Source organism: Mytilus californianus, unplaced genomic scaffold, assembly GCF_021869535.1.
Source record: "Mytilus californianus isolate M0D057914Y unplaced genomic scaffold, xbMytCali1.0.p SCAF_60, whole genome shotgun sequence".
NCBI classification, from domain to species: domain Eukaryota; kingdom Metazoa; phylum Mollusca; class Bivalvia; order Mytilida; family Mytilidae; genus Mytilus; species Mytilus californianus.
The window spans coordinates 475,200-489,575 of record NW_026262713.1 but is presented as its reverse complement, the minus strand read 5'-3'; the positions used below and the strand labels follow the sequence as shown (position 1 = coordinate 489,575).

The window sequence follows — 14,376 nt, the reverse complement described above, 5'->3', positions numbered from 1 at the left end:
TGGTAGACTTGGATATAGAGTATCGCCAGTCTCCTCTATGTAGATGAATATGTCACATCAAATGCAAAATAATTTGTACCCTGTAAGTAAGCTGTAACAGTTATTGTAATTTTTAGTGTTAAAAACTTTTTTCAGAAGTGCTGTAGTTATGAATTCGCTGTTCATTGAAAATGTTGAAGTGTGTCTTACCCATTTAACCCAAATTCCAATACATTGTCAATAAAGCGTAAGTATGCCAATGATGTTTTCTCTGATTTTTCAAATAATGTTTTTTAACCATGCTACGAAATAAACTGTTATCACAGAGATATGTCTCGCTTTTTGGTAATTTCGATAATGCAAATGTTGAAATTAAAATAGCAACACTTTAACATGTGAGATTTGCAAATATTCAAAGTCAATGAACCATGACTGAAGATACATGGCTAAACAATCTCCATGGAAATGAGATGTGTCAATGCTAATACAACGCATACCAAATACCATTGACCTATCATATATAAGTAGTTCCCTTTTAAACAAACCTAAACACAATCTTATACATGTAAACTAAGCAAAATTTCAAAGTCAATAAACCATAACTGAGGAGGTGGGGTCAAATAATCTCAATGGTAATGACATGTACCCATGCTAATACAACTGCACACCAAATATCATTGACCTACATGTACCACTAGTGGTTCCCCATAAACCGACCTAATCACAAACTAAAACATGAAAACTAAGCAAAAGTTTCAAAGTCAATAGACCATGACTGAGGGGGCGGGGCCAAATAATCTCTGTGAAAATGAGATATGCCAATGCTTATACAACTGCATACCAATTATCATTAACTTACTACTAGTGGTTACCCATTAACTGACCTAATCACAAACTAATACATGAAAACTAAGCAAAAATTTCAAAGTCAATAGACCATGACTGAGGGGCGGGGACAAATAATCTCTATGGAGATGAGATATGCCAATGCTTATACAACTGCATACCAATTATAATTAACTTACCACTAGTGGTTCCCCATAAACTGACTAAATCACAAACTAATACATGAAAACTTAGCAAAATTTTCAAAGTCAATAGACCATAACTGAGGGGGCAGGGCCAAATAATCTCCATGGTAATGAGAAGTGCCAATACTAATACAACTGCATACCAAATATCTTTGACTTACCACTAGTGGTTCCCCACAAACTAGACCTAATCACAAACTAATACATTGTTGACGCCGCTGCCGCCGTCGTCCGAAACAGCATACCTATGTCTCGCTTTTTCACTCTGTCAAACGAGACAAAAAAGGAGGCATAGTTCATACCTTAGTGTGAGCCTATCAGTGTTCTCCTTTTTTCACTAAGGTAAGGTGGGTGTTTTGAAAAAATCACTTGCAACCAGGTGGGTTTTTTTTTTACTGTGGGTGGGGGTTACAAAAAGAAGGAAACGTATTGTATTCACATAATGGAATTGAACAAAAATAAATAGATGTAGTCACATAAACTGCTTTAGTGCTGTATTTTTTGGCACACAGAACAGTAGTATCCTTCCTCTGTGACGATTAGCCATTTAAAGTTCTCTTCATATTTATCTTTGCTTGCGTGCCTTTTCCTTTGTTTTGTTGCTTTTTTTTTTCAATTTCTACAATTTCAATACAACTATCCGTTTTAGATGACTTATTTGGCCTTGAATTTTTCTTATCACCATCGTCATCTGCCTTTCTCTACCCACAGTTAATAAAAGAAAACATTGACATTTGGCATCGTATGGAAAATTGGGATAACAATCATCCTTAAAGGGCAATAACTCCTATAAATAAACTCATCATATTAGAGCGGGAGAACATACCAAAGGAATGTTTAAACTTATAAGTTGAGTCAAATGACAATTTTGTTGTCTTGCTGATCAATCAATTTTGCTATTTAAAGTTTCTCATATAATAACTCCTATTAGGAGCTGTCTGACAGTTTTGAAATATTTGTAGGTAGCTCCCAACATTGTGAATATTTCTGTTCCTTTCAAACCAATATTGAGATAATAGACAAAACTTGTATTTTACCCCTATGTTCTAATGCTTTATTTTTATAAATGCTTTGATCATGATCAGAATAAATTACCAATTATTTCCACAGTTGGTTTTCCCATGCTTATTACCTTCTTGTCCCATAAAAAATCAACAAAGAAATTTTAAATTACTTGATTTACAGCTTTTGTTGTCAGGATCCCAGTAATATGTTGCTACATCAGCACAGGTACATATGTTGTTAGACTGACAAACCAAATCTGAATACAAACAGCTGTCATCTATTCCATTCGTACATGCTCCATTATTGTCTCCCTCTGTCAAATATAAAATGAACTTAAAGGCAATTCATCAACATGAAGAAATCAATGGAATTGTATGTAAAAACTGCTGGGTGTAAGTTCGTTTGACCAACTTCATTTCCTGATATTATTTAATTTCATATCATTCACATATTGGTAATATATGGCCAACAATGTTAACAGTCCAAGAAATCTTCAAAAACTACAGAAATTTAAATGAGTCAGTAGAGAATATAGTCAAGAGTATAAATTCTACCAAGTGCAAACACATCTGGGAAAACTGTCTTTTGAGTTACATTCATTAACCTCTTTGGTACTGAAAGAAAGACAGTGTCCCTAGCAATATATAAACGGCATGTGGCAGGGGTTAATAAAAACTAAATTTTTTGTCATCAATTGTATATATCTCCTGGTTTGTCTTTTCTTTTATTTTTTATTCACTGCCGATGAACTTTTTAGCCTTTCTTTCTATTTTTATTTTTTTTTTAAATCTTTTTCCGTAACCCTAACCCTTACCCTAAACTATTGAGGGGTAAAAGTACAAGAGGCTCTCAAGAGCCTGAATCGCTAACCTGCAGTTTTGGCTTAAATCTTTTATCAATGATTATTTTTGCTTTATAATATATATTATACTGAGCAGTGGCTTACTAATGCCATTTAAAAATTTTCTTTGTATCTGTCCTATTTTCTCCAAAAGCAGAAAAATGCATTTTACCTCTATTTTCAAGTTTAGCCATAGTGGTTATGTTTCTTGACGTACAAGGAAATAAAATATAAAACTAATACAAGATACTCTGAAACTCATTTAGCCTAAGTTGGACTCAACTTGATCCAGCAGTTTCAAAGGAGAAGATTTTTAAAAGTTAAAAAACATGAAAAACATATTGTGTAAAATTTTCCTTCAAGGGCAATAACTCCTTAAGGGGTCAATTGACATTTTTGGTCATATAACACTTATTTGTAGATCTTACTTTGCTTAAAAAAAAATCTGTTTATAATTCATTATTCTTTGTTAATAAAAATATTCACTATAATAACCAACAAGAGTGCACACGCTAAAATGTCTCCCCTTCTTTACAAATCATTGATATTATGTTGATAGTCCTAAATATAAAGCTTTACTACAATTATCACATAAACTTAACAGGATCCATGAAAATGAGGTCAAGGTCATATAAAACAAACAAGAAATACATGTACACCTGACGCTGACTCAAACATTCAAAATTAACATAACATTCAATGTGTGAGTTAATCAGCCCAATTCACATATCAACATCTAAAAAAATTGTTTAAACCTATAATGAACCTTCAAGGTTTCACCTTATCAACATCATGATATATTCTTATGTGTTCTACTATAAAGGACATTACTAATTCACTGAAGTAAATAAGAATACTTTAATACTGAATGATACCTGTCATGGGTTTCAAGTTGATGTAAAAGATTAAAAATACATACTGATAGTACAAGTTCCACCATTGTTGTAATATCCACTGTTACATGTACATTTGTAGTTACCAGTAACCTGACTACATGTTGACTTGGAATCTTTACATTGATCTGATGGTCCACCATTAATACATGAAGCATCAACAATTATCTCTGAAATTAAAATTATAAAGAAATCAATATCAAATTCTTTTGAATTATTTTGTTTTCAATCTCATGGATATTATATACAAATATGTCCATATGTTTTGAAGTTATTATTCTATGAAACAAAAGTATCATTTATACTATGATTTGTCTGTCTATATGAGTTTATCTATTTTATATTCAGAAGTTCACAGGAAGAACTTTTTGTTTAAATAATTCATTTATCAAAACTGTATCGGTTAAATATATACTATTTAAAAAGAAGGGTTCACTTAAAATCTTTAATTCATGTGGATTGTAAACATGTAAACTTGCATCAATATATATACCCAAACAACCTCCAAGCTGAACTTTTGGAGAATGTTTATATATTTTGATGTGGAGTAAACTCTCAATATCTGTCAACTAAAAGGACAGTGACAAAAATTTAAGCAAACTGTTCAACTCAAAAGTCAATCAAGGAGAGACAACTCAGGGCTCGACATTACCGTTTGTCCGATTGTCCGGGACAAGTGGACACAGGCATCGGGCAAGTAGATTCACCATACAGTACTCTTAAGGACATACTGAGATTGATAACTTTGAGAGACATTGTTTCTGACATGACAGACACAAAAACCAGATGTGATCTCATGCTGTTCAGTAATTAAGGTTACCTGAATCAAGGAGCATGAATGATAAACTGTTAGATTACATAACCATGATAACTATAAAACCTTGTTTACAAATATGTTATCAGCTAATAATTTCAAATTTTGCTTCTTTTACAGGCACTAAAAAATATTATCCAAAGGGGAAGAAGAAAATAAATGATTCAATTATTTCAATAAAGAAACTGAGCTTTTTAACATGATATATGCTTTTTTAGTTTAATTTTATTCATTTTATTTCTTTTTATTTCTATTTTGTTTATTTGTTTTTTTACCTAATATTGTTTTACAGAATAAGGGTGCTCACATTAAATTATATCATATTCAGAATATAGAATAATAGGCAAAAAAAAATGATGTATAGAGTGAGAAAATCGTTCTAGCAAAAAAAAAGAATAGAGAATATTGGTGAACTAAAATATAGGTTTAGATGGGGAAATTAAGAATATTGAAACATGGGCCAAAAAAATATTTTAAGGTGTTCAATTATAAAGATTAAGACAAATTAAAGTTATGGAATAGAGAAGAATGACTTAAAGAATTATATATAATTACAGTAATATGTATCTGAAGACACGTGCACTCATCATACAACTTACAACATTTTAGACTCTTTTTGAATAATTTGGTAGTCCTTAAAAGGACTGTTTATTTATGACTCTGTTTTTCTGTTAAATCAGTATTTCACTGCTGCAAGTCTCTCTTTCACCACTTCTAAATCAAACTGATCATTAAAATAACTTAATGACCTCGACCTTGATCTCTCTCGTCTACCAATAAACACAGCCACTGGTAATACCTTGAAATTGTGGTCAATTAAAGTGTTGCATCGTTCAACAGTTAAGTCATTTTTCCAAAAATCCTTAATTCCACTGGTTAGATCATTTTTAATTGAAAGTTTTTTCTTATTTAACCGCTGCTTCATCATACTCCAAACCATTTCAATTGGATTAAAGTCTGGGCTTTCAGAAGGCCAAATATCCCACCAGTTAATTTGGTTTTCCTGCATAAACCTCTTACTAAGATTAGAACGATGTTTTGGGTCATTGTCTTGTTGAAATCTGTGCTGATCTGGATAAGTTTGTCTAATAAATGGCAAAAGTCCAAGTCGTAGTATAGTATTCACAAAGAAATCAGATTTTAGAATACCTTCAAAGATCAAAATTTGAGTGGTACCACGTCGGCTAATGCCTCCCCAAACGTGGACTTTCAGTGGATGCTTTGGCTTGGCAGTACAGGAGCAACGCAATCCTTTCTTCTGTATATATAGCAACTTTGTTATCGTGAAGTTGAACGATTGCCTCATCTGTGAATATGATATCGTCAAATTGTTCATTGACTGCTATAAGTTGCTTACAAAACTCAACTCTCTTTAATTTATTTGCTTCACGAATCATTTGTCCATAACGAGGTGTTGATGCAGTGTATCCGGCTGAATCTATCATTTTTCGAACAGTAGATTTACTTGTAATTGTGCCCTTGTCTGATAAACGACGCATAATGTCACTGCATGTTTGAGTTGGATTTTCATCAAGTGTAGATTTAACAAAATCAATATCTGCATCTGCAATACTTTTGAATGTCGGGATTTTCTTTCTTGACAAATGTTCATATCCAGCACGACCATGTTGGTACTTAATAATCACATTTTTAACAGCTCACCAAGAAATATCTATACCATCAGCGGACAACTTTCGTAATATGGCATGCACGGGCCATCCTTGTTGGTACAGAGTATAAATTTTCATATTGTCATGATGTGTTAGTTTGAATTTCGGCTTTTTGGGAATGATTTAATTTTTAGAAAAAATTTATTGTTTTTTATAGAAATAATAAAATTGAATGACATAATTGTGTGATAATTATTGTCAGCATGATTTTTAGGGTACCGGAAATGTATCATCTGACAGGAGACATTTAACAAACTTCAAATGTGTACACTAATAAATAAATGATGATTTTTTTTATGTGTATTCTTAATCTAGTTGTTCTCACATCGAAGATGGCACACTCGAAGTTTGTTAAATGTCTCCTGTCAGATGATACATTTCCGGTACCCTAAAAATCACGCTGACAATAATTATCACACAATTATGTCATTCAATTTTATTATTTCTATAAAAAAACAATTATACGGAAGTGTCAATTCAATATTTTAGTTATTCCCATGACAATTGTTTGTGTCAAAATATACGCATTAAAAAAACTTGTATCATCACACAACATCGCCAGTTAAGAAAAATGTCTTCAAGACTTCAGACTCGAGAAGCAAGTCATTTCCTGGTCGAGTTTGATGATGAAAATGCAAATTTGAGATTTTATGTATGTCCAAGATTCAAAATTATCATAGATGGACGTATTAGCATTGGTGAGAAATATCTTGTTCATTGGGGTGACAAAGATGGAGACAAAGATGAGGCAACAGTTTTAGAAAGTGGTGAATGGCTTGACATGAGGAGAAAAGAGCAAGAATGCAAAAAGAAGTTAGAGCAAACAACGGACTCGCCAAACGTATCTACAGAATCAGTTGAGACACCACCTTCAAATCCAGTCAGTGATGCTACTTTACCAAGTCCCATTGCTTTGACAAAGCCATTAAAAAGAAAAGGGAATACAAAACCTAAAGATGTTAAACGGAGTGTAAGTATTTTTTTAGATATTTTATTTTAAAATCTGTCTGGTTTATTTTGCATATGATTATTTTTTTCTTCTTCATATTTAATATGATCAAATGTTATCAAATATAAATAGAAAATAAAACTTGTTTATGAATACATGTAGTTCGATTGATTAGTTGGTTTAAATAAACAACGTTCACTTCACATTCTACACTCAGTAAATGACAATTTTTATTCTTTAAAAAAAGTTAATATAAAGTATTTTTTTTTAACGTATTTAATAGAATCTGTTTTGTAATATTTGCCACACGACAGTCACAAAATAACTTTCGACACCACACTAGAAGTAGTATTTTTTTTAGTTATACCCCATTCTACTGCATCTGTAAGTTGTCTTTAATATAATATATTTATATTTTGATTTTTTTTCAGAAACCAGAAGCATCACTTGTAGATATTGGAGATGGGAATAACGACCCATATTTATTTAGATCACCGACACCATCCCCTGAGCTTCCTCCTCATTTTATAGCACCAACATCGCCAATTGAGGAAGTGGCACCCGAACCTGAGCCGGAGTGTATAAATGGAAAGGACAAATCCCCAGTTCTAAAGACAAGACCAGCCTTTTCGTCAGACAATGACTTGGCAGAAATTTTAAAGCAAGTGGAAATTAACAATGCTCGTTCATCTCTGTTAGAACGCATGCTACTTAAACAGCAGGAGACCATCGAAAAGTTATTTGCTTTTGTGACTAGACATCTTCAACCCCAAGAGTCGGAAAATACACAAAGAATTTCTACAGCTCGTCGGTCACTCATAGATGCTGTTGAAAATGAAAGTGATGTACCGTCTCCGTTACCATCACATTCATCACGTTTGCCGGATATACCTTTAACTCCTACAACGTCTCACATTACAACACTTGAGCAAAGAAATACATTTTCGCCAACATTTGGATTTAACATGTCAACCCCGCCGATGAGACAAAGCCTTACTGTGCCGTACAGTTTATTTTCGGACATTCCAGAACAATTTTTGATCTCCGAGAACGATCTCTCAAGAGCTATCCACTCCTCTAAAGGACCAGGAAATTTTGCATGTCACATCATACCAATTCTGTTCCCAGAACTATTTACGTCCGTCAATCTAAGAACGATGTATACGTTTTACGGTGGAGGTAAACTAAATAAGAATCCCCTAAACAGACAGAAAAGGGAGTTTCTCAGAAGATACGTAGTTACAGTATTCCCAGAAGTCATGTGTGATAAAGCCTTCAATGAAAGAGTGCTCTCTAAAGTGAATCAGCTTTTAAGAAGACCGGTTCATCGAAAGTAATCAGGATAGAAAGAAGATTATTGACAAAACTGCTTAATAAATATATTTTATGTACATTGTACAACTTGATTAAATATCACATATTTCTGTCATTAAATTTGTCCGGATATTATTTATATTTATTTTCGAGTGTGAAAAATGATCTTGAAAGTTTGATAAAAAAAAAAAAACACTTATCTTTATCAAGTTGATCCTCTTTTGAATGGGGTTAGATGAGAACACGAAAATGGTATTTGTTTGTTTTTTATTTTGATTTCCTGTACATTTGTATTATAATATTAACTTCGGTATCAATAATAATCTGTTTTCAAGATATCAGCAATTTAATATCCATGTCCGTATAAGGACTTTTCAATCTACGGGCATGAATAGTTATAAAGGGGGTCATAGTTAATTTCTTTTTTTTTTCTAGTAATGAATAAAATATCGATTTTAGTGATACCTTTTATTTTAAGAATGAACTAGAAAGATAAAAATAATTATATCAACTGCCCACCAGAGTACCTGTGGTTTATTACATAATAAACCAAACAGACACACGATCTCGTCTTTCGGGTTATAAATGTCATTTAAAAGTAGCCTTCTTACAACAACTTGGTGTACACATATAATCCGATTTGTAAATCAACAAATATGCTACTTGAACTGTCTACTTTAGTTTTTTTTGTGGCAAATAAATACACAAGAAATAACTTCCCATTTTAAAATCACACGACACGTGGTCGTACACAAATCGTCTGCTGCCTTTACGTACATGCGTATTGATTAACCGTAAATCAAACAAATGGACATGCACCAAACATTGCTCTATAATAATTGATAAACAAAACAACAAACACCAATGAAAAACATCGGTCAGCTATATTTTAGAACATCGTAATCTTCATTCAAAAGAAAAAAAAAGGTAATCGGGAAAAGTTTAAAATCGAAAAGAAATATTTACTTAAATATTATTCCCATTAAATCACATGACACATGGTTTTACACCAGAGTAATTCGTCTGTTTTGAATAGCGTAATCGAAGGCTTTTCATAATTATGACGAAATTTTAAAGGTAATCAACAAAAAAAGAAACTGATTGTAAAATCTGTCATTCAACCTGAAAAACTAAATTAATACAAATCAAAAATACACCATGAATACATTTCTATAAATATCTTATTGAGATACAGCTACAGGTAAAACAACTGATAAGAACTGATCACTGTCCATACGTAAAATCAGGTGTAGTTTATGACTTTGAATAGTTGTGTGAAGAGGACAAACACCGCAGGTGTTAGGTAGATTAATTAACCTGACATGTCGGGCACTGTGTCGGCCACTGTGTCGGTAACCCCATGTCGGGGGAAGACTGTGTCGGTCATGTCTCTCAGTATGTCCTTGCGAGGACTGTACTACTTGTCCGATGGGACAAGTGAAAAATCGAGGTCAGATGTAAAATAGATCAAATTCAAGACTTATACATTCCCAAAAATATGAATGATTGTTTTATTGGTCATACTAAATGAAATAATATTCATTGATTGAACCAGAGACATATAATACTTGTATAATATGTCTCTGATTGAACGTATTTGAACATTCTGGCAGCCATTGACCAGGGGAATATAAGTAAGGGAGAAAGAAACCAATGTTAATGCTTCTTCTTAGTATAAGCCTCCTTGAATTAGGAGCACCTCGATATGGAGTTTTACCACAACTTTAAAATTTTAAATTAAAGTACGTTTCATTTGATTTTGCTTTTATGCATAACAATACATCAAAAGAGGTTTTATTTAATAAGATCTATATATAATAATAATAAGTTAAGATGTAAAAATTAAATAAAATCTAAAAAGGCAGATTTTTTAGTGAAATGTTTTATGTACTTCATGATCATATATCAATGTATATACAAATCAAAATAAATTGTAAAAGCTTTTTTTGACACCATCAATAAATTAAAAAGGTTTAATCATATACAAGGTAGCCAGGTGTATTTACATCCTTGGTTTAACCCATACCACTACTACAGAATGAAAAGGTTCATAGGAAAACCTAGTGGTTTGGGAAGAAATGATGATTTAATGATCGACACATGATAGTGACATTGAGTCAGAGAACTCAGTCTTGCAAATAATCTTTCAGTCTGAAATAATAAAATGAATTTTAATGTGGTATTCATATAACATTACAAAATGCTCCCTTTATTAGGTACAATCAAAGCGCAAGTGTTATTATTGCATATCATCAATATGTAAGATTTTCAATTATGAATTCGGACAATTTGATTTTCTTGCAACTTGTCCCAAGGGACAAGTTAGAAAAAATGATAATGTAGAGGCCTGCAACTCATATTTTCATGAGATAAAAGTAGCAATTTGTATTCTGCTGATTGCAGTATATATTGTTGAGGTGAAAATCTTAAAATCCACTTTTTTTAGTTTAACACATAGTTTGCTTAATCCATCAATCAGATTATCTCTAGATTTGTTTGGATAATATAAATTGTTATCTAACCAAATTTAGAGGCGGATTTAGGGGGTGGCCAAGGTGGCCTAGACCCCCCCCCCTTTTGTGGGAAAAATTTTGTTGGTTATATAGGGAATCACTGAAGCCTGACGGAAGTATGAAAATTTCTGGATCCGCCACTGAAAATCAACTTTTTGTGATATTAATTATAGGTTAAATGTCAATTAAAGTAGTGAAGACAGTTAATGCCCATTGCAATTTTTGACAGGTGTAAAAAAGTAAAGGAGGAACTATTATTCAATTGTTTATAATACATGACTGAAGCTTTAGTTTGAGCTAAAAGAAATTTAGCATAAAAAACAAGTGTAACTGCGAGCTACTGCTCACTGAGGATACCCCTGCCGCAAGTGGATAATGTTAATAGTGCAAAAATTTATATATATATATAAGTGTTCGGTAAACAGGAAGATGTCGAGTGATGTATCTAAAAATGCATTTCATAGTATAGCTGACATATATAAACTCCGAAACCAAATTTCAGAAATCCTTGTATTGTAGTTCCTGAGAAAAATGTGACGAAAATTTCTACTTGGCTATCATGTGTAAAATGATACTGTGTTCGATAAACAGGAAGTTGCCAAGTGATGAATCTGAAAACGCATAACACGGTAAAGTTGACATATATTAACCCTGAAACCAAATTTCAGAAATCCTTGTATTGTAGTTCCTGAGAAAGATGTGACGAAAATGTTCAACTTGGCCATCATATGTAAAATGATACAAGTGTTCGATAAACAGGAAGTTGTCAAGTGATGAATCTGAAAATGCATCACACGGTATAGCTGACTTATATAAACCCTGAAACCAAATTTCAGAAATCCTTGCATTGTAGTTCCTGAGGAAAATGCGACGAAAAATATTCATGGGACGGACGGACTGACGGACTGACGGACAGATGGATGGATGGACAGACAGAGGTAAAACAGTATACCCCCCCTTTTTTTAAAGCGGGGGTTTAAAATGACGTAAATTATCATAAATTAATTTGATTCATGGAAAGGAACACGGAAATATTTTGACTGGTGATAAATTTCGATTCAACTAAGTTTGAGACAACATGAGTCAACTGTATTTTTCTTCCCAACATTAATACTGAAGCAAAATGACCAGCACCAGAAAATATGTATATCATTAAGGAGTAATACATACTGTTAGTACAAGCACTATCCTTGTTGTAATATCCACTATTACATGTACATTGGTAGCCACCTCCAGTAACCTGACTACATGTTGACATGACATCTTTACATTGATCTAATGGTCCACCATTAATACATGAAGCATCAACAATTATCTCTGAAATTAAAATTATAAAGAAATCAATATCAAATTCTTTTGAATTATTTTGTTTTCAATCTCATGGATATTATATACACATATGTCCATATGTTTTGAAGTTATTATTCTATGAAACAAAAGTATCATTTATACTATGATTTGTCTGTCTATATGAGTTTATCTATTTTATATTCAGAAGTTCACAGGAAGAACTTTTTGTTTAAATAATTCATTTATTAAAACTATATGTTTTTGTCATTATCAAATAACCAAGAGGAAGGTGAAAAAAAATATAGCAAATGAAGTTTAACTTAAAACCAGATGCTCAGGGCGCAGCTTTATACGACCACAGAGGTTGAACCCTGAACAGTTGGGGGCAAGTATGGACACAACATTCAAGCTTGATACAGCTCTGAATTTGGATTGTGATTAAATAGTTGACACAGCATAGGTTTCTGACACAGAATGAATGTGGTCTAATGAACTTTAAAAAATTTAATTTACCAATATCCAAAGCTAAATACATGGCCATGGATTGATTCAGCATATCAAAGAATCCCAAAATTCAATTTTTGATGAAATCAAACAAAGTTTTATTTTGGACCCTTTTGACCTCAATGTAGACCAATTTGATAACAGGGCCCAAAAATTAGACGGTTAGATTTGGCATATCAAAGAACCTCAATAATTCAATTTTTGATGAAATCAAACAAAATATAATTTTGGACCCTTTGGACCTCATGTGGACGATTTAAAAACGGGGACCGAATTCCAAAAGCTTAATACACGGTTAGATTCAGCATATTTAAGAACCCCAAGAATTCAAGAATGAAACCCCATTGAAATTGGTCAAGAAATAAGCAATTTATACAAAAGTATTTTTGGCCCTAATTCCTAAACAGTTTGGGCCATAACCCCCAAAATCAATCCCAACCTTCCTTTTTTTAAATGGAACCTTGTGGTACAATTTCAGAAAGTTCCATACGCTTACACACAAGTTATTGTCTGGAAACAAGAAAAATACTTATTTTGACCCCTTTTGGGACCCTTGTTCCTAAACTGTTGGAACCATAACCCCCAAAATCAATCCCAAACTTCCTTTTGTGGTTTCAAATCTTGTGAAGTTGTGTTTAAATTTCATAGAGATCCATTCACTTAAACTAAAGTTAGTGTCCGGAAACTAAGTGTCTTTTCGGACGACGCTGACGACGATGACGTGATACCAATATACAAACACAAAATTTTTGTGCGGTCGTATAAAAAATTGGCAAGTAAGGAAATTAATGTTCCCGAAAAAATTAGCAGAGGAAAACATGTACACCATAAAAGATTAAGGATACATACTGTTAGTACAAGTGCCCATATTGTTGTAATATCCACTGTTGCATGCACATTTGTAGTTACCAGTTACCAGTACACATGTTGACTTGGCATCTTTACATTGATCTGATGGTCCACCATTAATACATGAAGCATCAACATCTATCTCTGAAATTAAGATTACCAAGAAATTAAAAATCACTAATTTTAAAACCATGCAGGTTGTTGTATAGTCATTTTGGCCATGTTTTTTATTGCTATAAAGGGAAGGAAAATATACCAGTAATTGTTTTTAGAATCAGAAATAAGTTATGTAATGACAGCAAATTTTTAATTTATGAAATCTTTTTTAATTTCAATTTTACAGCCCCCAGGTCAGCCATTAAAACGCGTTCCAAGATGCAGAGATCAACAGCTGTTTCATTTGTGCTAAGCTGGGATTTAAGACTACCTATACATCTTCAATCATAAACTTCTGTCCCTACCATACCTATATAGGTACCAGCTGACCACATCATTGTGAATATTTATTTCTCTAATTCTTTGACTTTTTATCACTTTCTGCACCCATTGCATAAAAAAATTTAATCAAAATGTGGTTGCTGGTGATCTCAGAAGATGACCGGATGAATTTTGGGGTCATAACCTTTATCAGATTACTGGATGCATCAAAATATGCTAACAGGTGTTAATGAAATTGACAACTTTGTGGAATGTGGAAGGCACTGACTAAGGAGTTCTTCTTTCA

The 14,376-nt window shown here is 32.7% G+C and overlaps 1 protein-coding gene across 1 annotated transcript in view; it reads right to left on the bottom strand.

The window, feature by feature from the left end:
• LOC127707245 (protein kinase C-binding protein NELL2-like) overlaps window positions 1-14,146 on the bottom strand; it is a 29,342-nt gene extending 15,196 nt beyond the window's left edge. The window contains exons 1-5 of the mRNA XM_052211796.1: window positions 14,119-14,146; window positions 13,653-13,796; window positions 12,180-12,326; window positions 3,776-3,919; window positions 2,185-2,328 (exon numbers count right to left, since the gene is read on the bottom strand). Of these exons, the coding sequence (XP_052067756.1) occupies window positions 2,185-2,328; window positions 3,776-3,919; window positions 12,180-12,326; window positions 13,653-13,796; window positions 14,119-14,146 (607 nt within the window). The remainder of the gene's footprint in view (window positions 1-2,184; window positions 2,329-3,775; window positions 3,920-12,179; window positions 12,327-13,652; window positions 13,797-14,118) is intronic.
• Between the last annotated feature and the right edge of the window lie 230 nt (window positions 14,147-14,376).